A 26176-nucleotide genomic window follows, 5' to 3' on the forward strand; every position below is an offset into this window, starting at 1 on the left:
GAGGCCTGGCAGAGAGAAAGCTACAGGACCGCGCCTGCACTTCATAGCGGCGGTGCCCTAAGAAAGGACAAGAAGCGAGATTTATTGTGCTGAGTGAGAAACGAGATCAAAGCAAGAAGGAGAATACCAGTAGGAGTCGTGCTGTAAGATCGAGGCAACATCCTACTGAGGCGTAAACAACCGGCGGCCGGAACGCCGAGGAGGTACAGAGCTCTAAGCCATACTTCGAACCAACGGCAGGACAGTCAGTCACAGGCGGGCTGTCTCACTTAAATCACCTACGCAGACATAGGGGGCAACCTGTGGAGAGGGGCAACTCTAGGGTCCCGGAAGAGCTCCGAGCCTACCCGTCATACGGGTGCGTCCCAACCATAACACCTGGGAGGGACGGAAGATTAGCAGAAGATCATCTAATCGAGTTGTGAGGGAACACGAGAAACAGATACAACAGTTGTGGGGACTATCCCGTAAGCTCAGCAGGGGAGGACCACAACACATAGCGCTAGAAGGAAGGCACAGATTTCCACCTGCAAAGGGAACTCTGGAGGTGCCATCGGACCGGCCGGACTTGCGCAGCCAGGTTAACCGTATTCTGGATTGAGGACTTTGAGACCTTCAGTAAAGAGGTAAAGAGACTGCAACCTGGTGTCCTCGTTATTGACTGCGACCGGCACTACACTACCCCCATCATCCACATCTATTACTGTACGCCCCTCAGCAGGGTCACGGACCGGGTCTAGCCACCATGACAACCCCAGAGCCAGAGACTCAGAGGCCCGGTACCGGGTACCCCTCGGCCCTGCGGCAGTGGGGGCGCTACAAACTTGGCGTCACGAACAGGATCTACTTAAGCCTGAAGAATCAGGTCATGTGTGCCTTGGAACTGTGATTTATTATACTTGGACTGTGATTTATTGCAAAGACTGTGCCGCGCCATTTACCGCCAAAATCCGCCGCCATTACAGCGCTGAGGAGAGCGCAGGAGAAGAAGAGGGGCGTGGAGTAGGCGTAGACAAGCTGGAGAGCGCGAACGACGATGGCCGCCCAGTCTAAATATTTCTGTACCGTGAGGACGTGTCCGTCAGCAGCCGAGATCCGCCTCCTGATTCTCAATGGAGGGCGGAGACAATGAAAACGAAACCGCCCACGAAGGAGAGAGCGGGAAAAGGACCAGGAAGAAGAAGTCAGCGACATGGAGGACGCCATGGCCAGCCGCCCGGAGCCGGAGCGTGGGGTCGGAGCCGAGGACTCCCCCAGCTACCCGGAGAGGCACCGCAGCCAGACCTCCACAGTTGACGCTGACCTCCTGCAGACCGGAGCGGACGAGCAGATCCACCAACTCCTGCAGACGCAGCTGAGCACTGAGGCCGGGTGGAAGAAGGCCATCATCGGGAGCCTCGCCAGACGTCTGTCAGCAGCCTCGTCTGGTCCGGAGCAAGAAGGAAGTTCCATCGCTCCAAAGCCAGAAAGCAAGGCCCTGCCAGAAAGCGAGATGCTGCAAACGGAGATGACAACGCCGCAGCACAAGGCCCTGCAACCAGCGTTCCAGATCCCAGCGGAGACGGAGCAGACCGGCACCGGAGGAACCGCATCTGAAGCAGGTATGAAGGACGACCCTGCCCTGACGACCGACACCACTCCAGTGACTGCTAGTGCCACAACTGCTGACTCCATTCCAGTGACTGATCTTGCAGCAGCCGCTACCTCTGCTGCAGCAAATGCCCATACTCAAGCTGCGCAGACCTCCATCGCTGCGCATGATTTAACCGTACATGAAAGACGGATTAACGGCGTTTGTCCAGCACTGGGTGTAACCCTGGACCTCACTTTTCCCAGGCCAAGAAGGGTTAAGTGCCAGGTGCAGCCCTGGAAGCCGTCCAACTAAACCTCGGAAACCTGAACATGTAAATAGTTCTTCAAACTGTTTGTTTTCTGCTACGTTGCTGCTAAAACCCGTCTAGGGTTACTCTTAAAGGGATCCCTTTGTTGACCCGGGATCCCTATTGTTTCTTATTTTTTGTTTGTTTTCTATTTGTTGCACAAGTTATCAAGAACTGCTGAATCATGAACAATGCATGATACAAACTCCTTGTATATAGTTTGCACCTTCTTAGAGGTGCTCTCTACTGGTTTTACACAAAAACGGGACTCTTTGTGAAGAAACTGTTCCTGGAAACAGCATTGGAGTCCTTACTGTGAACAGACTTGCAGCTTGAGAAGTTGCACTACCTTATAAAGACTTGGTCCCCTCTTAAAGGGGATGTCAACGTATTGCGCTTATGAACCGTATTGCCTTAAGACAGTTGGGTGGCAATAATGTCTCAAACAGAAAAAGTAATAATGCTGATATGTAAGAGTTAAATGTAACTAACTAGTTAATTGTGAGAAATGTTGATAATGTTGATGGAAGAATGAGGACAGGAAGTGAACCCGTAGGGGTTGGTGGTGAGTCCTCTTAGGAGTCATAAAGGGATGGCTCAGTGATCTTAAACCGAAGGAAAATGATATGTTCTATACTGTGTATAGTAGTGGAAGGACAGTAGGCTCGGGCAGAAAGGAGCAGTCCTGTAACAGAAAGGAGAGGCAGTAGGTCTGGAGCGGTTAGGACAGGCGGTCCTGCAGATGTAAAGTAGGAGAATGTAGCACAGTTGCTTAAGCCTTATAATGTGTTATAAGAAGGTCTTTAGTTGATTCAGAGTGTACATCCTTAAAGGCAATGTTAAATTAATGTTTAAAAATTGTGCACTTAGTAGAATACCCGGTTGGGTAAGAAAAGTTATTTATAGTAAGTTATTTAAAAGTACTTAACCATGTTTGTAACATTCAAGTGCCCTCACCTCCCATAAAGGGAAGCTCTGTTCAAATATGCTTATTGTTATTGCACTCACAAAAATTGTATGTCTTTTTGCTGACATGTATTGTTGTTTTCTTCCCAGTCCCGGAGTACTGGATTTAACCGGGGGGGGAGTGCAGCGCCCCAGAATCCTGGTCGTTGCAGTACTGTTATGGTTACCCCAATGACAATGGGAAACAAAAATACAAAACGGACTAGCTCTCGGGTGATGGAAACTAAGGTCGACCGTGACCTGAACCTGACCCAACACTTACAGTAGCCGGGGGATGTACCTACGATGCCCTAGACACCACGCGCCAGCCGGAGATCTAACTACCCCTATAAGAGGAATATACAGGCCTGCCTTACCTCCAGTGAGGAACCCCAAAAGATGATAGTAGGCCCCCACAGATATTGACGGTGAGTTCAGAGGAAATGACATACGTAGGATGAACAGCAGATTTAGCACAGTGAGGTCCGCTTACTAGATAGCAGAAGGACAGGAAAGAGTTACTTCACGGTCGACCTAAAAATCACTATTCAAAAACACCATCCAGAAATTACTTTAAACTCCAGTGACAACTCATGCCACTGGAGTAGTAATTTTCTGTCCACAAGAGCTTCCAGCACTGAAGAGTCACATTGCAGATAGCTGGACAAAAATAGCAAAACAAGAAACTAAATTCAACTTAGCTGAACAGGAACTTGAGGCAGGTGAATGCAACAGAATGCTACTAGCACATTGTTGGCCGGCATGTGACTAACAGCCAAGCAGCCTTAAATAGGAAACTCCCCTAGAGGGTGGCGACAGGTAATCAGAGATGGAGGAAGGCACATAAGAGACACTACCATAACAGACCACCGGGGGAGCCCACAAACCGAATTCACAACAGTACCCCCCCCTTAAGGAGGGGGCACCGAACCCTCACCAGAACCACCAGGGCGACCTGGATGAGCACTATGAAATGCACGAACCAAATCGGGAGCATGAACATCGGATGCTGTCACCCAAGAATTATCCTCCTGGCCATAACCTTTCCACTTAACCAGATACTGAAGTTTCCGTCTGGAAACACGGGAGTCCAAGATCTTTTCCACCACATACTCCAATTCACCCTCAAGCCAATGACGCCACTCCTCAAACGCCCACTTCATGGCCAGAAGTTCCCGATTTCCCACATCATAATTTCGCTCAGCGGGCGAAAACTTTCGGGAGAAAAACGCACATGGTCTCATTACTGAGCAGTCAGGATCTTTCTGCGACAAAACTGCACCTGCTCCGATCTCCGAAGCATCCACCTCAACCTGGAACGGAAGTAACACATCAGGTTGGCGCAACACAGGAGCGGAAGAAAAGCGGCGCTTAAGCTCTTGAAAGGCCTCCACAGCCGCAGAGGACCAATTAGCAACATCAGCACCCTTTTTGGTCAAATCAGTCAAAGGTTTAGCAATGGCAGAAAAACCCGCTATAAATCGGCGATAGAAATTAGCAAAACCCAAGAACTTTTGCAGACTCTTCAAAGAAGTAGGTTGCATCCAATCACAAATAGCCTGGACCTTGACAGGGTCCATCTCCATAGATGAAGGGGAAAAAATATATCCCAAAAAGGAAATTCTCTGAACTCCAAAACTACACTTTGAGCCCTTTACAAAAAGAGAATTAGCTCGCAAAACCTGAAAAACTCTCCTGACCTGTTGAACGTGAGATTCCCAGTCCTCCGAAAAAACAAGAATATCATCCAAATACACAATCATAAACTTATCCAGATATTCACGGAAAATATCGTGCATAAAGGACTGAAAAACGGAAGGGGCATTTGCAAGACCGAAAGGCATTACCAAATACTCAAAATGGCCTTCAGGCGTATTAAATGCGGTCTTCCACTCATCCCCCTGCTTAATCCGCACCAAATTATACGCACCACGTAGATCGATCTTAGTGAACCACTTAGCCCCCTTTATACGAGCAAACAGATCAGTCAGTAAAGGTAACGGGTACTGGTATTTAACTGTAATCTTATTCAAAAGTCGATAGTCGATACAAGGTCTCAATGAACCATCCTTTTTACCTACAAAGAAAAATCCTGCCCCTAGTGGAGACAACGAGGGGCGAATATGACCCTTTTCCAAGGATTCTCTGATATACTCCCGCATAGCAGTATGTTCAGGTACAGACAAATTAAACAAGCGACCCTTAGGCTACTTTCACACTAGCGTCGGGAACAACCCGTCGCTGCGCGTCGGGCCGACGTTCCCGACGCTAGTGTGGTCTCCGCCGCACAACGGGGGCAGCGGATGCATATTTTCCACGCATCCGCTGCCCCATTGTGAGGTGCGGGGATGTGCGGGGAGGTGGGGGCGGAGTTCCGACTGCGCATGCGCAGTCGGAAAAAGCGGACCGTCGGGAGCAAAAAACGTTACATGTAGCGTTTTGTTTTCCCGACGGACCGCTACCATACGCCCAAACGCCGCCAAACGCATTCACCGTTTGGAAATGCGTCGCAAATGCGTCGCAAATGCGTCGCTAATGTTACTCTATGACGAAACAACGTATCCAGCAAAAACTTTTGCTGGATGCGGCGTTTCGCAAAAACGACGCATTTGCGACGTATTGCAGTTAACGCTAGTGTGAAAGTAGCCTTACTCTATGACGAAACAACGTATCCAGCAAAAACTTTTGCTGGATGCGGCGTTTCGCAAAAACGACGCATTTGCGACGTATTGCAGTTAACGCTAGTGTGAAAGTAGCCTAAGGAAACTTACTACCGGGGATCAATTCAATAGCACAGTCACACTCTCTGTGGGGAGGAAGAGAATCAACTTTAGGCTCTTGAAAGACATCATAAAAATCTGACAGAAATGCCGGGATCTCAGAGGGAGTAGATGAAGAAATAGGAACCAAAGGTGCATCCCCATGAATACCCCGACATCCCCAGCTCAACACAGACATAGATTTCCAGTCCAAGACGGGATTATGAATCTGTAACCATGGTAATCCAAGCACTAAGACATCATGTAGGTTATATAATACAAGGAAACGAATAATCTCCTGATGGTCTGGGGTAAGACGCATAGTCACTTGTGTCCAATATTGTGGTTTATTGCTAGCCAAAGGTGTAGAATCAATACCCTTCAGGGGAATAGAAACTTCCAACGGCTCCAAATCAAACCCACAACGCTTGGCAAAGGACCAATCCATGAGACTCAGAGCGGCGCCAGAATCCACATAAGCATTCACAGTCACAGATGATAAGGTACAAATCAATGTCACGGACAAAAGAAATTTTGACTGCAAGGTACCTGTAGAAAAAGATTTATCAACCTTTTTATCAACCTTATTTATACGTTTAGAGCATGCTGATATAACATGAGCTGGATCTCCACAGTAGAAGCACAATCCATTTTTGCGCCTGTAATTTTGACGTTCGCCTCTAGACAAAACACGATCGCATTGCATATGCTCTGGTGCCTTTTCAGAGGTCACCGCCAAATGGTGCACAGGTCTTTGCTCAGAAGACACCGCCATATGGTGCACAGGTTTTTGCTCAGAAGATACCGCCATATGGTGCACAGATTTTTCCTCAGAAGACCCCGCCATATGGTGCACAGATTTGCGCTCCCGCAAACGCCGATCAATCTGGATAGCCAATTTCATGGCATCATTCAGACCTGTAGGCACAGGGAACCCCACCATGACATCCTTCACGGCATCAGAGAGACCTTCTCTGAAATTAGCTGCTAAAGCGCACTCATTCCATTTAGTAAGCACCGACCATCTACGGAATTTCTGGCAGTATATCTCAGCTTCATCTTGCCCTTGGGAAAGAGCTATCAAGGCTTTCTCAGCCAAAATCTCCAAATTAGGTTCTTCATAAAGCAACCCCAAAGCCAGAAAAAACGCATCTACATTTAACAACGCAGGATCCCCTGGCGATAATGCAAATGCCCAACTTTGTGGGTCGCCGCGCAGTAGAGAGATAACAATTTTAACTTGTTGAGTCTGATCACCAGCAGAGTGAAATCTCAGAGACAAAAACAATTTGCAATTTTCTCTGAAACTCAAAAACCGGGATCTGTCTCCGGTAAAGTATTCAGGCAGAGGAATCTTAGGTTCAGACATTGGAGCACGTATAACAAAATCTTGTAGGTTCTGTACTTTTGTCGCAAGGTTATTCAAACCCGCAACTAAACTCTGTGGATCCATGTTTCAAATGGGTGTAACCCAAGCATTCAGAGGTTAAGAGGAGAGGAGAAAAAAAAAAGGCTGAAGACTGCAGTTTAAGCAAGGAATACAAATGATCAAACTAAGGTGCACTTTCAAACACAGAAAAAAAAACCTTTTCTTCTCCTTCCTACTTTAGTGCATATTTTAACACATAGATTTTTTATTGGCCGGCCAAACTGTTATGGTTACCCCAATGACCAGGGGAATAAAAATACAAAACGGACTAGCTCTCGGGTGATGGAAACTAAGGTCGACCGTGACCTGAACCTGACCCAACACTTACAGTAGCCGGGGGATGTACCTACGATGCCCTAGACACCACGCGCCAGCCGGAGATCTAACTACCCCTATAAGAGGAATATACAGGCCTGCCTTACCTCCAGTGAGGAACCCCAAAAGGAGATAGCAGCCCCCCACAGATATTGACGGTGAGTTCAGAGGAAATGACATACGTAGGATGAACAGCAGATTTAGCACAGTGAGGTCCGCTTACTAGATAGCAGAAGGACAGGAAAGAGTTACTTCACGGTCGACCTAAAAATCACTATTCAAAAACACCATCCAGAAATTACTTTAAACTCCAGTGACAACTCATGCCACTGGAGTAGTAATTTTCTGTCCACAAGAGCTTCCAGCACTGAAGAGTCACATTGCAGATAGCTGGACAAAAATAGCAAAACAAGAAACAAAATACAACTTAGCTGAACTGGAACTTGAGGCAGGAGAATGCAACAGAATGCTACTAGCACATTGTTGGCCGGCATATGACTAACAGCCAAGCAGCCTTAAATAGGAAACTCCCCTAGAGGGTGGCGACAGGTAATCAGAGATGGAGGAAGGCACATAAGAGACACTACCATAACAGACCACCGGGGGAGCCCACAAACCGAATTCACAACACAGTACTGTGGCTCCGCCGCTAAGGGGGGCTATAGTACGTCTGATGGCACTGAAGGAGTTCATCTGACCAGGTATCACATACACCAATACATTTCACAGTCGGGCCTCCAGGGGGAGCTAAGGGTACTATTCATTAGGCCACTCCTCACATACTGGTAAAACTGGGGGTCAGGCAGGAAGTTAGAGAGAATGCTGACTGGGTTGGAACCAGGCAACAACTTGTGGCAGAGGGTGTTGCAGGGGAAGATTCGGTAGGGTCCCTGTCAGGGGTGGGATCCTGACAGAGGCCTGGCAAACAGAGAGAAAGCTACGGGACCGCGCCTGCACTTCATAGCGGCGGTGCCCTAAGAAAGGACAAGAAGCGAGATTTATTGTGCTGAGTGAGAAACGAGATCAAAGCAAGAAGGAGAATACCAGTAGGAGTCGTGCTGTAAGATCGAGGCAACATCCTACTGAGGCGTAAACAACCGGCGGCCGGAACGCCGAGGAGGTACAGAGCTCTAAGCCATACTTCGAACCAACGGCAGGACAGTCAGTCACAGGCGGGCTGTCTCACTTAAATCACCTACGCAGACATAGGGGGCAACCTGTGGAGAGGGGCGACTCTAGGGTCCCGGAAGAGCTCCGAGCCTACCCGTCATACGGGTGCGTCCCAACCATAACACCTGGGAGGGACGGAAGATTAGCAGAAGATCATCTAATCGAGTTGTGAGGGAACACGAGAAACAGACACAACAGTTGTGGGGACTATCCCGTAAGCTCAGCAGGGGAGGACCACAACACATAGCGCTAGAAGGAAGGCACAGATTTCCACCTGCAAAGGGAACTCTGGAGGTGCCATCGGACCGGCCGGACTTGCACAGCCTGGTTAACCGTATTCCGGATTGAGGACTTTGAGACCTTCAGTAAAGAGGTAAAGAGACTGCAACCTGGTGTCCTCGTTATTGACTGCGACCGGCACTACACTACCCCCATCATCTACATCTATTACTGTACGCCCCTCAGCAGGGTCACGGACCGGGTCTAGCCACCGTGACAACCCCAGAGCCAGAGACTCAGAGGCCCGGTACCGGGTACCCCTCGGCCCTGCGGCAGTGGGGGCGCTACATATACTTCTTGGGAACTACCAGCTGTCGTTTTATAGTGGGGCTCGTCCCTGTGTGGTGCTGCTCTGTGATCCGGTAGAGGAGTCCCTGCTTCCATACAAACTGTTCCCCTTCCAGTACCCCTCTCCCCTCCTGTGCCTTCCCACGATATTCCTCCAATGAAGGATCCTCAAGTAACTCCCTCTTAAATTCAGCTGGGGTGGCCCAAGGAATGTGTCTGGCTATGGGAATACGTGTAGGGCTGGGATGTCTTACCTGGGCCTCCTCTGAGTGTGATTCCACCTCCGCAGCTCGAGCTTGTCTCCTGCTGGTCAAAGGATGTGTCTCAGCCAGAGGGGCAACCGAGAAGGCAGACAACATGGGCCCCAAGTCATTTCCCAGCAAGACGTCTGCAGGCAAATCCTCCATCAAGCCAACCTCAACAAGGCCATCCCCGACTCCCCAGTTCAGGTGAATCCTGGCAGTGGGCAGTCGATGTATGGCTCCCTCTGCTACACGGACTGCCACTGTCCGGTCCGTCTTCTCTTGGTCCCGGACGACATGAGGCTTCACAAGGGTCAAAGTTGCTCCGGAATCTCTTAGTCCCTGCATAAGTTTCCCATTAACCCACACGACCTGTCGATCCTGTTGTCGATTATCTGCCCGGGCTGCCTGCACGGGGTCTACTTCATGCAGCACTTCCTCCATCTCTTCCACTCCCTGGTTAGTCGTAGCCCCCAATGCCGGGTCAGCTTCTCCTTGGTAGCAGTGTACAGCGGCCCGGCTGAAGGTAGCTGTTCCCGCCTTTGGCCACTGGGTATGCTGAGTCCGGTTGGGACATTGTCTTTGCAGGTGGCCCAGCTGATGGCAGGTGTGGCATCGCGCCCCAGAGTGACTGTGGTAGGCCGGGTTTTTAGCTGGTCCCCCTACAATCGTCTGTGGTTTGGGGCCCTCCAGGTCTATGGGCGGACCCCTAGTGACCATCTTTGACCCGGACAACGGACCTTTCCTGGCACCATGATGTTCATCGGCCAGACGAGCGGCCTCCTCAAGAGTCGTTGGCCGCCTATCCCGAAGCCATTCCTGTGTCTCGGGGGTTAGTCCATTAAAGAATCGTTCTAACAAGAAAAGCTGGAGGACGTCCTCCTTAGTGGTTGCTTGGCTCCCTTGTACCCACTGTAGCAGCGACCGCCGTAATTTACAGGCCCATTCAGCATGGGTATCGTTTACGCGTTTTATAAGTCCGCGGAACATTTGGCGGTATGCCTCTGGTGTCAGCGCATACCGGGCCAAGATCACTTCTTTGATCCGCTCATAGTCCATACAGTCCTCATCAGGTACCGTGCGATAGGCGTCCACTGCCCGGTCTGTCAGCTTGCTGGCCAGAATCTGAACCCGTTCTTCCGGGTTCACTTGATGAAGGGCACACTGCCGCTCAAAGTCCTGCAGAAAGCCATCAATGTCTTCCTCTGCCTCCCCAACTGTCGGAGGGCATTATACTGGATCTTTTTGTGGCTTACTGTTGACGGTACCTGGTAGGAGGCCAGAGCTCCCCCTGCTCGCTGACTCTCCTCTCTCCGCTCTGCCATCTCTATCTTGGCCAGCTCCACTTTGGTCCGCTCTGCCATCTCCATCTTGGCTAGCTCTATCCTGGTCCGCTCGGCCATCTTTTCCTTCAGATCAGTAAGCACATCAGCCATCACCTCTCGTATGAGCTCTACTGCAGGGTTTGGGCCATAGAACGCCAGTCTGTTCTTTACCTCCCTCTGGAATTCAGTCTCCTCCACGTTCACATTGGGGGGCGCTGCACTGTCGTGTTCCATGATGGCTGCTATCAAATCCGCTTTTGTTTTGTTGCTGGTGATTAACCCTCGGGCTTCCACCAGATCTTTTAATGTCGTCCTCTTTAACTTCTGGTAGTTGTATTCCATTCATTCCTTTCCTTCTGTAGACGGGGTATCATATCCCACTGTCTGCCACCAGTGTAACGGGGTCTACCGTGCTGGGGTACCTCTTTCAGTACCACCCCGTGGTTCAGGAGGTCCACTCTGCTTTGGCTGGAGTCTGAATGAAGGACGCTGGCTGGAATTCCTTCATTGCATGGGCGCATAAAAAAGATCACTGCTTCTCCACGTATTTCCAGTGTGACAACCCTTTACTCACAGGACACAGAATATATATCACACAGATACAGAGGGCAGGCCAATTGAAAAGCGGCAAGCCAGACAAACATTACAATAGCCGCAGGTGGCCGGAGCATGCCGATATTTACTGTGGGAATCACAAAGGTGGGGGAGGTCAGAAGGAGAATATCTTGCCCCCTCTGCCCAGGGGCGCAGCCTGTGGACTGATGCATTTCACATGGAACCTATTATACATACATATGACTGCACAGCATATTCTGGGTGCTGGGGGGTTCCGTAACATACGGCAAATTAAAAACTGAAATTCTGGCACGTCTGGGATTGACAATGTCTGTAATGGCTCAGCGAGTCCAACGCTGGGCGTATGCTGGCGACAAACCACCATGCTCCCAGATGTTTGATCTTGTTCAAAAGTGGCTGCAGCCAGATACCTCTATTCCCACCCAAATTGTTGGACAGGTTCATCCACTCCCTCCCCAGGCCAATGCAGAGCTGGGTTGCCCAGGGCAACCTTCAGAATGCAGAGGACTTGGTCAGCCTAGTTGAGAGATACCAGGTTGTGGAGAAATCTCTCGGGAAACCAGACCTTGCTACTTCCCCATACTGGGATACCCAAAAGGGGGTGGGCTCACCACAGAGTGCAGCTAGACCCACAAATGGGGGGCGTCCCAATCCTGCTAAAGGGTTCCCTAAGTCTGTTATGAAGGATGTAGTCTGTTGACAGTGTCACAATCGTGGACACATAGCCGCCCTCTGTCATATGTCCCCTGAACACATGGACTGCAGACAAGGTGGGCGCTGCTCCTTTTATGCCTATCCGGTCTGCAGTGTGGACTGTCAACCCAGTGAGGGTCCCCAGTCGTGCGCCCTGTCGGTCGATGGGGTAACGGTTCTGGGACTGTTACACTCTGGAAGTCTGGTGACCCTAATTAGTGCTGTACAGCCCCACCAGTTAATCCTTAACAAGTCTGTGGGCGTCCGCTGCATACATAGAGATGCTAAGGACTACCCTGTGGCCCGAGTAACCATGGGAACAGACTGTGGTGATAAATCCCATGAGGTTGGGGTAGTAAGAGACTTAATCCATCCTGTCATACTGGGACGGGATTTTGCTCTGTTTTGGAACTCATGGCAAAAGTGGACTGCACTTCGTGTCCCGATCAAAAGCCAGGCCCCTCTGAAGGTGACTCCGTCAAAAATAGAGGTGAAGACGTTTACCCTATGCGTCCTCGCTGGAGAGGAGGACGAGACGGTATCAGAGGAGCTCAGCTTCCCTAACTTAGGGGTGCCTGAAGAGACCTTTGGGACTGCTCAACTTCGGGACCTTACATTAAATGGGGCATTCGAGAATGTGACTATGTAATGGGGTTGCTCAAGAGCCGGGGAATGACACCAGGTTCCCTCATTTTACAGTACAGGGTGAGTTATTGTATTGGGTGACCAAACTGAGGGGAGGGGAGGAGAGGTAGTAGAGCAGTTGTTAGTTCCAGGACCCTACCAGAGGAGGTTGTTAGACATGGCCCATTCACATGTTTTGGGTGGACATCTGGGGGTGGAGAAGACTCAAGTGAGAGTGTTGGTTCTACATCACTGACTGTAGTATACGCAGTGACACGCGACTCCCTACATACACGGTGCCAGTGACTCTATTACAAAGGTATGTCATAGAATCATAGAATCATGTAACGGCTTTCACAGGAGAGAAACAGATATGAAGGTTATATGATCATCCTCACAGGAAAGAGCAGATATGGAGGTTATATGACCGCCCTCGCAGGCAACAGAAATCTCCTTTCTGCCTACGGCTTCCAGCGTTACCTGTCTGTGGTCTCCCAGACATCTCTTATCTGCCTGTTACTTCTATGGTATTCAGATATTATAGTCACTATGGAGTGTTGTCTACAACTTGTCTGCAGTCTTCAGGAAATCTCCTGTCTGCTTGCGGATTCCAGTACTTCTGCTACAGGTCTACTTGCGGCTTCCAGTAACTCTGCTACCTGTCTTTGGTCTTCTATCTGTGGCTTCCATGGTATTCAGACTTTCTAGTTACTCCAGAGTTGGGTCTGCAATTTGTTCCCGGTCTTTTAGGACCTCTGCTACATCTTCGCCTGCAGGTTCCAGGATGTCTCTTGTCCTTTTTTGGCTTCTAGGACTTCTACTACATGTCTGCTTGTGGCTTCCAGTAACTCTGCTACCTGTTTTCCGTATGCAGAAAGCATCTACCTTCTGCACTGACATCCATGGTCCGTGTGCCCACCGGGACCTTGGGCTTCAACGATCCACCTCAACAAGTGAGCCCTTCACAACGGGGCACTGTTTCAATCTGTCATCCAAAATGGAAGGAATATGGCACAAGTGCAATCCTACCAAGAAATGGCTGTCCACCAAAACTGACATCCCAAGCAAGGAGAGCACTAATTAGAGAAGCAGCCAAAAGGCTCATGGTCACTCTGGAGGAGCTGCAGAGATCCACAACTCAGGTGGGAGAATCTGTCGAAAGAGCAACTGCCAGTCGTATACTCTACAAACACGACCTTTATGGAAGAGGGGAAAGAAGAAAGCAGTTTTCAAAAGCAAGTCATAAGAAGTCCAATTTGAAGTTTGCATAAAGCCATAGAGGGGACACAGCGAGCATGTGGAAGAAGAGGCTTTGGTCAGATAACACTAAAGCAGAACTTTTTGGGCTAAATGCAAAACTCTATGTGTGGTGGAATACGAACACTGTACATCGCTGTGAAAACACCATCCCCACCTTCACACATGGTGGTATCATCATGCTGTAGGGAGGCCTTTCTACAGCAGGGACAAGGAAGCTGGACAGAGGTGATGGGAAGTTGGATGGAGCTCCAGGACAATCCTGGAGGAAAACCTGTTAGAGGCTGCAGAAGTCTGGAGACTGGGGCGTAAGTTAACCTTCCCGCAGGACAACGACAAAAAACATCCTGCCATAGCCACAATGGAGGGTTTAGATCAGAGCATATTCATGTGTGTGAACAGTCACCACCCAGACACAAATCCCAGGGAATCTGAGACAAGACGTGAAAGTTGCTGATCACAAACGTCTCCATCCAATCTCACTGAGCGAGAGCGAGTGTGCAAAGAAGAAGGGGCAAAGCATCACCTCTAGATGTGCAAAGCTGGACACAGACCCCAAAAGACCGCAGAGAAAGGTGGAGAGACAGACCCCAAAAGATTGCAGCAAAAGGTGGGAGAGACAGACCCCCAAGAGACTGCAGAGAAAGGTGGTCCTACGAGGTAATGACTCGGGGGGGCTGAATTCAAATGCACAGGACAAATTATCAGATTTACATTTATAAAATAATTATTACACCTTGTATCATTTCCTTTACAGGTCACAAATACTTGTTACATTGTGTTTGTATCTGTGAAGAATACTGTAGACATAATTCCATGTCAATCATCTGTATCCTATTTGGCATAGAATTATAAAAACGCCTTCACCACGTGCTGTGGTAACCTGACACCTGGCCAGCTTCAGGGATTCACACCCTCACTAGCTAGCTGGTATGCAACCTTCTACAGGAAGACCCTCTGTGGATCCAAGCCATAAGTCCTTTATTCTGCTAGCTATGAATTCACACATGAGTTATGGAAATACTATATGTCCTAGCTGTACATCGTGTATATTTCCGAGATCCCAAGAACAGGGCAAGCACCTGCCTGGGTCTCAAGCCATTCTAACACACATGAGAAAGGAGGCACATAGATCAGCCAGTAGCAGCTAGGTCACAAAATTGTGTTTAGTCTCTACGAGTAGCAGGGGTCCGGTTGCATGCAATGGTGCCAGAACCGCTGCCCTAGGACCACCCAGAAAGGAGTTATGATCTTTCATAGGTTTGGGGAGATTTATCTCTAAACTTCCAGGGGAGGGGATTTAGATTAAGCCCAGAGGGCAGGAAGGGTGAGACCCAGACGGGTAAATGCTTTTTTCTATAGGAGGTCGCAACAATACATCATGTGAGGCCAAGTCGCACACAAAGGGGGCCACAAGCCTTCAATGTGAAAGCCCTCCCCAGGTTTTTCATCTAACTGGTAACTGACAACATCTTCTGCTTATATCTTTTCTTCTACCACTATTGCTTTTGTATATATGACCATTATATGTGTATAACTGCTGTGTACTGTAGTGCGGCAGTGTTCACACAGTGCGGCAATAAGCCAGCGACCCAGTAAAGTTCAAAGCAAAATGTCTTTAATGTCCAAAACTTACAAATGAAAAGCAAACGGTATCCTCCGGATTGCAGCCGGGGCGTCAAAACAGTCCGTATCTGAGACCTGTTGCCGTGGGCACCTGCTCTGCAGCTTGCAAACCAACACTGACACACCCAAACCTTTGCTGCAGGGTATTTAAATGTCATCTTTGGCCTTGGGCCACTTATAAGACCCGGCTGGAGGGAGTGAACTGTCCTACTACCATCCTGTAGTTCACTCCAAAAATAAAAGCCCTTAATGGGTTTTCCTAAACATTGACTTGGCCAAATAACTTGACCAGGTCCACACTTACTTTTATTTTGCACTGCAACCACAGCCATGTCTGTGACTGCAATGCATTCCAGCATCCTCAATACGCTTCTATGCGCATCCTGAGGGACACATATCGACCCTCGCATATGATCCCCCTTACTGCCTCACATATCACCCCCTGTTCAAACTTGTGGGGTTGAAAACTTGTCACCATACAAGGTGCCCACGACAGGACATCCGCATTCCCTGCGACTTCCCTTCCTCTCCTTGGCATTTCTCTTCCAGACCAAGGGTGAAATGATCTGTCACCAAGCGAAACGGTCGACCGATCAAATAATAGCGTACGGACTCCAAGGCCCACTTAATGGCCAGGCACTCCTTCTCCACTACACTATAATTTTTCTTGGCTGGGGTGAGTTTCCCACTCAGGTAGGTGACCGGATGTTCTTCTCCATTCACCTCCTGTGACAGGACCGCACCTAGGCCAACGTTGGAGGCGTCTGTCTGCACAATAAAGTCTCTCTTGAAATTGGGGCTGATGCATACCGTCTCTCCGCACAGCGCCACCTTCATAGACTGGTATGCTTCCTCCGCTTGAGGGTTCCACCGTACCATGACCGATTTCTTTCTCTCTAGGAGATCGGTCAGGGGTATTGTTCTCCCAGTACCGCCCCACTACCATCCTGTAGTTCACTCAAAAAAATAAAAGCCCTTAATGGGTTTCCTAAACATTGCCTTGGTCAAATAACTCGACCAGGTTCACACTTACTTTTATTCTGCACTGCAACCACAGCCATGTCTGTGACTGCAATGCCCTCCAGCGGCCTCAATACGCTTCCATTCGCTTCCTGGGGGACACACATGGACCCTCGCATACGATCACCCTCACAGTATACTGAGTGTATGGTCTTTGTGCCCTTAAGTCGATTAAATCTATAATCTAACCTTGGGCTGCTCTTACCTCAATCCACAAATTCACACGATCATTTCTCGGCCTAATCTCACACGCTACTGGGGCGGGTCTGTGACCCTATATACCCTGTTAACGGACTAGGCGTATATTGCCTGTCAGGGTTGTGGGTGAGTGTGGTGCCACATCAGTGACTGCGTGGGCCACATCTTCTCACTCCCCGTACCTCACTGGGCCCGTGTGGACAGGGGGTGTCTGCGTAAACTGTGCCAAGCTGACCTTATGTGATCCCAGGGGTGCAGCGTGTCACGTTGGTACAAGTAGAGAGACCTTACCACGTGATCCCGCTGACATAATATTGACGTCAGGTGGGGTAGCGAGGTGTGGATCCTTCATGCTCTTCAGTATCTCTCTAGTGTTGGTTGGGTGAATTGGGGTGTCCGCCACTGTGGGGTGCACTCATATAGTGCTGGACAGCCTGGGCGTCATTAATGGCTGAAGCCAGACACGGAGCGTCACATGTACCTGTGCGACTGGCGTCCTACACAAGCATCATCTGGGTACGTTCTAGGCAGCCGCCCGCTCCATGAATTGGGGGGTTTGTGAGTGGTTGCTCGATCCGCATTTTGCAGCTGTGCTGCCCCCGCCTATTTCATGGGGTCTGCTGCATATTGCAGTGCATTGGTGATCTGGACTGGTGTTTGTCAGGCTGTTTCCTCCTCTGTGATATTTTTTTTATCACAGAAAATCCCAATAAAATACATACATTTACATTTGTGGCTGTAACATGAAAAAAATGTGGAAAAGTTTATGGGGTGTGATGACTTTTTCAAAGGCACTGTATGGGGGTGGTCTGATCGCCCTCCCAGATGTCCTGACACTATCACTATTCCGATGTTCTTTGTTTCTGATGTGACATCATTACCAATATGGCGCATCTTCCAGCTGTGAGATCCCACCGATCCCGCTGAATGTTGGAGGTCCCTGATACTGACGAGACTGTTACACGGGGCACGAGTGGGGCACAGATGGGATATGGATGGCCTACAAGATGGGTCCTGCTTTTCGATCCCTTACTCTCCTGTACAGCCGCGCTTTCTGACATACTTTGGAAAGGTTGGGTTCTGGAGCAGTGAGCGCGTGGTCGGGTCATCACTTATTATCTGCCCTTCTGTAGTGCCCTATAGGAGGCGGAGCCATTAAAGCTTCAGAGAGCCTACTTGTGGGAGTGACTACAGGAGTCACTGTTTGTGGGTAGTTATCAGGCCATGGATTGTGAGCACACAATGAAATACTGCTATACTACTAGTTACAACTCCCACTATTGCTTCATCTAATGTTTTTCTATGAGACTCCTCCTAATTCTGCATAAGATCCTTCCCTTTAACTCCTCCTTTTAACATCCCATACTTCTCCACAAGCTTCCATTTAACTCCTGCTACTCCATAAAACTCCTCCCTTTAACTCCTGATAACCTTCCCCTTACCTCCTCCACCTTCTCCATATAACTCCTCCCTTTATTTCTCCATGCTTCTCCACTCGCTTCTCTTTAACTCCTCCTCCTTTAACTCCTTCTTTTCCATCTAACTCCTCCTTTTACCGTCCCATACTTCTCCACACACCTCCCTTTAACTCCTCCTGATACTCCATATAACTGCTTCCTTTACAGACGCATGCATCTTATCTCTTTAACTCCTCTAGCCCTCCATATAATGTCACCCTTTTGTTACTCACTTGTCCCGGCTCTAGCGCCGGTCTTTGTGCCTTATGTTTCCCTTTCTTTGCATTGGTCCCTGCCAACTCCTTTGCCATCATTATCTTAGGCCTTTTAAGGCCGACTCAGCGGCTCAGGTACAGGTCAGGTACAGGTCAGGTACTTAGCAATTACGCAGCATTGCACTCAGAGGCTACAAGTCTGTGGGAGTTTGCTTTTCCTCAGATTCAGCAGGAGTCCATCTCCTCTGCCACCCCTGACTTGCAGGCTACAAACCAGCATTATCTTCAAGCTCAGTCCTGCTTTTTAAGTATACAAAAAATAAAAAGGTAAAAACTCATCTAAAGTTTAGTGTCGTGGTGGACTCACAGTGCTGGGACGTCAGATTTCCATTCTTGGTGACTATGACACACGAGATGTTGATGTTGGACGTGATGTTGAGGGTGATTGTGCTCATCACATTGATGAAGTCCCCATCTTGGTGAATGACTTCGTGGACAAGACCATCCTGGATTCTGCTGCCATCATTGTAGTTTATCCACATTATTATTGGCAGCTCAAGTCCTCCTTGTGATTTGCAGGTGAAGTTCACCTCCTGGCCATACAGCAGCTTTCCTGGTTCAGGGACGTCCATCAGTGGGGTACTGAATTCAGCTGCAGATACAAAAAGTTTGAAGGGTAATGGTAAGTGCTCACACTGCCGTATAACTTGGTGAAGCCTGCTCATGAGGTGGGAGTGAGGGTGTAGGTAGAAGTGAGGTCTGCTCATGAAGTGAAGGTGGGCACTGCTCATGATGTGGATGTGAGAGTAAAAGTAAAGATGAGACCTACTCATGAGGTGGTGTTGGAGGTGAGGATTGCTCATGAGGTGGTGTTGGAGGTGAGGATTGCTCATGAGGTGGTGTTGGAGGTGAGGATTGCTCATGAGGTGGTGTTGGAGGTGAGGATTGCTCATGAGGTGGTGTTGGAGGTGAGGATTGCTCATGAGGTGGTGTTGGAGGTGAGGATTGCTCATGAGGTGGTGTTGGAGGTGAGGATTGCTCATGAGGTGGTGTTGGAGGTGAGGATTGCTCATGAGGTGGTGTTGGAGGTGAGGATTGCTCATGAGGTGGTGTTGGAGGTGAGGATTGCTCATGAGGTGGTGTTGGAGGTGAGGATTGCTCATGAGGTGGTGTTGGAGGTGAGGATTGCTCATGAGGTGGAGGTGAGAGTGAAGATAGAAGAGAGACCTGCTCATGAGGTGGAGAGGAGGATGGCTCATGACTGAGATGTGGTGAGGGTAAAGTTATGGGGGAGCTCTTAGCGGGTGCATGTCCTCACCTGTCACCTTCAGCTCTACCGTAGTATTATTGAGGATGTCTGTATAGGACGGACTCCACAGTATGATGCAGACATAGGTGCCACTATCATGTAAGGATAGGTTTCTTAGGCTGAGGTTGAAATTTCCAGCTCGTAAACCCTCAGGATTGAGATGAGCGCGGCCCTTGAACCGCTCATCCACAAATTTCATGTCCACCTTCCCTTTCATGACTGCAGCCACCACCAGATCTTTTGTACAGTTCCTCAGTTGCCAGTACACATTGATCTCCTCTATGGCATCTGGCAGCTGATTGTAGACACACGGCAACTCCACCGAGCCATGTAGAGATCCCAGCATGCTGAATACGAACCTAGAAGCTGTGCGACATGAAGCGTTACACATGAGACATGGCGGCGAGAGGAAGACAAGACTAACGTTATGTACAGTCCAGCTGCTCGGACATCAGGCCTCACCATCTGCACTGGAAGAGCAGAGTCAGACGGTAAGGCTGTGTGCACATGTTGCGGATTTTTCACGTTTTTTTCGCTATAAAAACGCATACATTATGCATCCCATAATTTAGAATGCATTCCGCAATTTTTGTGCACAGGATACGTTTTTTTCCGAGATAAAAAACACATCGTGGTAAAAAAAACGCAGCATGGTCATTAGTTTTGCAGGTTTTTCGTGTTTTTCCCGCTATTTAATGCATTGGGAAGCTCCGGAAAAAAACGCATCAAAAACGCATACGGATTTCTTGCAGAAAATGTCCGGTTTTGCTCAGGAAATTTCTGCAAGAAATCCTGAACGTGTGCACATAGCCTAATACTGCAAATTTCTTATATGTAAGCACAATTACAGAAGGTCTCCCCAGCTGGTATAACTTGGACATCTCCTGAATACAGTATAATCATATATGTACAGGCTGGCGCGGACTGGGCCGGGTGGCAAAGGGGCATGTGCCCCCCGGGCCGGTCACCAAGCAGCTGATTCGGGCTGCTGGTGGCCGGCGCTGTGTTCTCTGTGTCCTGACAGCGGCCTCACAGTGGAGCAGACACGCCCCGTGCCCCCTGTGTGCGGCCGGCCGGCTGCTGAGGAAGAGGGAACACTGCTGCATGTAACTGCTGGAGATCTGCATGTGGATGGCTCACACATCAGTGAGTACCTTCAGCTCTGTGTGCGGCCGGCGGCTGCTGAGGAAGAGGGAACACTGCTGCATGTGGCCGGCTCACACATCAGTGAGTACCTTCAGCTCTGTGTGTGGAGAGGGGATGGACGCTGCTGCTCACCTCCCGATTAGTCCAGGGCCGGTCCCTATAGTATCAGTGGCCGCTCTGCTGATGCTCACAGATTTATTGCAGGAGTCTGAACTTTCACCCTGTCAGTGCCAGGTCATCGGCTCCAGAGTCACCAGACTGCAGGAAAGTTCAGTCTCCTGCAATAAATCTCCCTATACTGAGAGTGAGCAGAGACTGTCTGCAGAACCCAGCACTGGAGTGATCACGCCTGAACCTGGTGACTGGGCATCACATGCTATATACATGGCCCTGTATATATACAGTGCATGTATGTCCTGGGCCAGGTGCAGGATTGATCCATCCAGTGTATATAACATTGTGTACCTGTGCCTATAGTATACCCCTATCGGGCGTAACTACAGAGGTTGCAGCGGGGCCCGGAGTGCTGAGGGGCCCCTAAGCACGCTGAGCTACAAAATGGGCCGCCGGCCCTCTAAATCCTCTGCACAGGCCCTGGTGCGTGCTCTCTTGGTGAACGCGCTGTCCAAGGCCGTGGCGGCCCACATGAGCACAGCCCTCGTTCTTGCTTGCGTACATGGCTGCCGCCTTTGTCAGTGAGGGAAAACAGGAGAGCGCACGCACCAGGGCCTGTGCAAAGGTTTGAAAAGGCCGCCACCGCGCGCAGAGACGCCTGAGCCTTACTGTGTCTGACCCTGGCCAGAACCAGTGTCAGAGAACAGTGCTCTCCTCACCAATCCCCGGCCTGCATCTGCTCCATATCCTCCGCACCTCCGATGCTGGCTGGACAGTGGACCCTCCTCATCCTCTCCCCTCATCCTCCCCTATCTCAGATGAGACCCAAGATGAAAACTTTTTTATGTATATGCAGCATTTGCAGTTTGACCTGTCTAATGTATATTGACTGTTGTATATGCAATATATAAGTGATACTGCGATTATATACCGCAGTAGCAGTATCACCTATATAATGTATGTACAGCAGTCTATATACATTATATAGGCGAAACTGCGGTACATACATTATATAGGTGATACCACTGTGTGTAATATACTGCGACCGCTCTGTATAGCCCATATAGGTCAGCCGCAGTGTATATGTGTGTGTGTGTATATGTGTGTGTGTATATATATATATATATATATATATATATATATATATACACACCACTTATTTTTCGGATTATAAGAGGCTCCGGATTATAAGACGCACCCCAAATAATAAGAAAAAAATATTTTTTAATAAAATGGTGGTGCTTCTTATAATCCATGCGTCTTATTGCTTACTGGGAGTAGTGGGTGCAGTGAAGCGGGGTCTCAGGGTCGTTGCTGGAGGAGGCAGGAGTGGGGTGATGCTGCAGGCCAGGATGAGGGGGGCTCTGATGAGCGACGTGATGGTGTGGGGGGTCTTGTGCTGGTGCATGTCCGATGCTGCTGCCGGGTGTCTCTGGGTGCCTGGCGGTTGCTGGCCGGTGCTGCGGGTGTCTCCGGGGCCCAGCAGTGCTGCGTGGGTGTCCGGCGCTGCCATTTTGCGACAGGCCAGAGCCCCGGTAATTCCACGGTTCCCTGTGTGTGTGCAGTGGACTCCGAGAATATGGCCAAGAATATGGGCTAATAAAGAGTCCACTGCTTAAAGGGATTGTCTCCCACTAGGACAACCTCGTCTTACACTGAATGTTCGGCCCCGATACATTAATAAAGCCTATACTCACCTGCCGTGCCAGCGCCGTTCCCACAGTGGCTGTGATGTGGTGTTATGCCACATGTTGCCCGGAACCAATCAGTGCTGGTGTCACTGTCTCTGCCTTCAGACAAACTGAACATGAAGAGGAAGTGCAGGATGAGCTGCTTGATCCCGGACGTCCTCTTCATGTTCAGTTTGTCTGAAGGCAGAGACAGTGACACCAGCACTGATTGGTTCCGGGCAACATGTGTCATAACACCACATCACAGCCACTGTGGGAACGGCGCGGCACAGGAGGTGAGTATAGGCTTTATTAATGTATCGGGGCCGAACATTTAGGGGTTGTCCTAGTAGTGGACAAGCCCTTAAACATTTGGTGCTGCTCAGTTATATATATATATATTGCTTGCGTGGTGTAAATCTAAGTATCTGTGTATATACACTGCACAGTACCACTCCTCCTGTATATACACTGCACAGTACCACTCCTCCTGTCCTGTATATATACACTGCACAGTACCACTCCTCCTGTATGTATACACTGCACAGTACCACTCCTCCTGTCCTGTATATATACACTGCACAGTACCACTCCTCCTGTATGTATACACTGCACAGTACCACTCCTCCTGTATGTATACACTGCACAGCACCACTCCTCCTGTATGTATACACTGCACAGTACCACTCCTCCTGTATATATACACTGCACAGTACCGCTCCTCCTGTATATATACATCGCACAGTACCGCTCCTCCTGTATATACACTGCACAGTACCACTCCTCCTGTCCTGTATATATACACTGCACAGTACCACTCCCCTGTATATATACACTGCACAGTACCACTCCTCCTGTATATACACTGCACAGTACCACTCCTCCTGTATATATACACTGCACAGTACCACTCCTCCTGTATATATACACTGCACAGTACCACTCCTCCTGTATATATACACTGCACAGTACCACTCCTCCTGTATATACACTGCACAGTACCACTCCTCCTGTATATATACACTGCACAGTACCACTCCTGTCCTGTATATATATACTGCACAGTACCACTCCTCCTGTATATATATACACTGCACAGTACCACTCCTCCTGTCCTGTATATATACACTGCACAGTACCCCTCCTCCTGTCCTGTATATATACACTGCACAGTACCACTCCTCCTGTCCTGTATATATACACTGCACAGCACCACTCCTCCTGTATATATACACTGCACAGCACCACTCCTCCTGTATATATACACTGCACAGTACCACTCCTCCTGTATATATACACTGCACAGTACCACTCCTCCTGTATATATACACTGCACAGTACCACTCCTCCTGTCCTGTATATATATACTGCACAGTACCACTCCTCCTGTATATATACACTGCACAGTACCACTCCTCCTGTATATATACACTGCACAGTACCACTCCTCCTGTATATATACACTGCACAGTACCACTCCTCCTGTCCTGTATATATACACTGCACAGTACCACTCCTCCTGTATATATACACTGCACAGTACCGCTCCTCCTGTATATATATACACTGCACAGTACCACTCCTGTATATATACACTGCACAGTACCACTCCTCCTGTCCTGTATATATATACTGCACAGTACCACTCCTCCTGTATATATACACTGCACAGTACCACTCCTCCTGTCCTGTATATATACACTGCACAGTACCACTCCTCCTGTATATATACACTGCACAGCACCACTCCTCCTGTATATATACACTGCACAGTACCGCTCCTCCTGTATATATACACTGCACAGTACCGCTCCTCCTGTATATATACACTGCACAGCACCACTCCTCCTGTATATATACACTGCACAGTACCGCTCCTCCTGTATATATACACTGCACAGCACCACTCCTCCTGTATATATACACTGCACAGTACCGCTCCTCCTGTATATATACACTGCACAGCACCACTCCTCCTGTATATATACACTGTACAGTACCACTCCTCCTGTATATATACACTGCACAGCACCACTCCTCCTGCCCTGTATATATACACTGCACAGTACCACTCCTCCTGTATACACTGCACAGTACCCTCCACCTGTCCTGTATATATACACTGCACAGTACCACTCCTCCTGTATACACTGCACAGTACCCTCCACCTGTCCTGTATATATACACTGCACAGTACCACTCCTCCTGTATGTATACACTGCACAGTACCACTCCTCCTGTATATATACACCGCACAGTACCGCTCCTCCTGTATATACACTGCACAGTACCACTCCTCCTGTATATATACACTGCACAGTACCACTCCTCCTGTATATACACTGCACAGTACCCTCCACCTGTCCTGTATATATACACTGCACAGTACCACTCCTCCTGTCCTGTATATATACACTGCACAGTACCACTCCTCCTGTATATATACACTGCACAGTACCACTCCTCCTGTATATATACACTGCACAGTACCACTCCTCCTGTATATATACACTGTACAGTACCACTCCTCCTGTATATATATACTGCACAGTACCATTCCTCCTGTCCTGTATATATACACTGCACAGTACCACTCCTCCTGTATATACACTGCACAGTACCCTCCACCTGTCCTGTATATATACACTGCACAGTACCACTCCTCCTGTCCTGTATATATACACTGCACAGTACCACTCCTCCTGTATATATACACTGCACAGTACCACTCCTCCTGTATATATACACTGCACAGTACCACTCCTCCTGTATATATACACTGCACAGTACCACTCCTCCTGTATATATACACTGTACAGTACCACTCCTCCTGTATATATACACTGCACAGTACCATTCCTCCTGTCCTGTATATATACACTGCACAGTACCACTCCTCCTGTATATATACACTGCACAGTACCACTCCTCCTGTATATATACACTGTACAGTACCACTCCTCCTGTATATATACACTGCACAGTACCATTCCACCTGTCCTGTATATATACACTGCACAGTACCACTCCTCCTGTATACACTGCACAGTACCACTCCTCCTGTATATATACACTGCACAGTACCACTCCTCCTGTCCTGTATATATACACTGCACAGTACCCTCCACCTGTCCTGTATATATACACTGCACAGTACCACTCCTCCTGTATGTATACACTGCACAGTACCACTCCTCCTGTATATATACACTGCACAGTACCACTCCTCCTGTATATATACACTGCACAGTACCCCTCCTCCTGTCCTGTATATATACAGTGCACAGTACCACTCCTCCTGTATATATACACTGCACAGTACCACTCCTCCTGTATATATACACTGCACAGTACCACTCCTCCTGTATATATACACTGCACAGTACCACTCCTCCTGTATATATACACTGCACAGTACCCCTCCTCCTGTCCTGTATATATACACTGCACAGTACCGCTCCTCCTGTATATATACACTGCACAGTACCACTCCTCCTGTATATATACACTGCACAGTACCACTCCTCCTGTGTATATATACACTGCACAGTACCACTCCTCCTGTCCTGTATATATACACTGCACAGTACCACTCCTCCTGTATATATACACTGCACAGTACCGCTCCTCCTGTATATA

At 49.0% G+C, this 26176-nt stretch overlaps 1 protein-coding gene across 1 annotated transcript in view; it reads right to left on the reverse strand.

Annotated features, from left to right (window-relative positions):
* The window catches only part of ICOSLG (inducible T cell costimulator ligand), a 234176-nt gene that overhangs the window by 74184 nt on the left and 133816 nt on the right, over positions 1-26176 (reverse strand). The window contains exons 3-4 of the mRNA XM_077293551.1: positions 19617-19973; positions 18666-18950 (exon numbers count right to left, since the gene is read on the reverse strand). Of these exons, the coding sequence (XP_077149666.1) occupies positions 18666-18950; positions 19617-19973 (642 nt within the window). The remainder of the gene's footprint in view (positions 1-18665; positions 18951-19616; positions 19974-26176) is intronic.

This window comes from Ranitomeya variabilis, chromosome 3 (assembly GCF_051348905.1).
Source record: "Ranitomeya variabilis isolate aRanVar5 chromosome 3, aRanVar5.hap1, whole genome shotgun sequence".
Lineage (NCBI taxonomy): Eukaryota > Metazoa > Chordata > Amphibia > Anura > Dendrobatidae > Ranitomeya > Ranitomeya variabilis.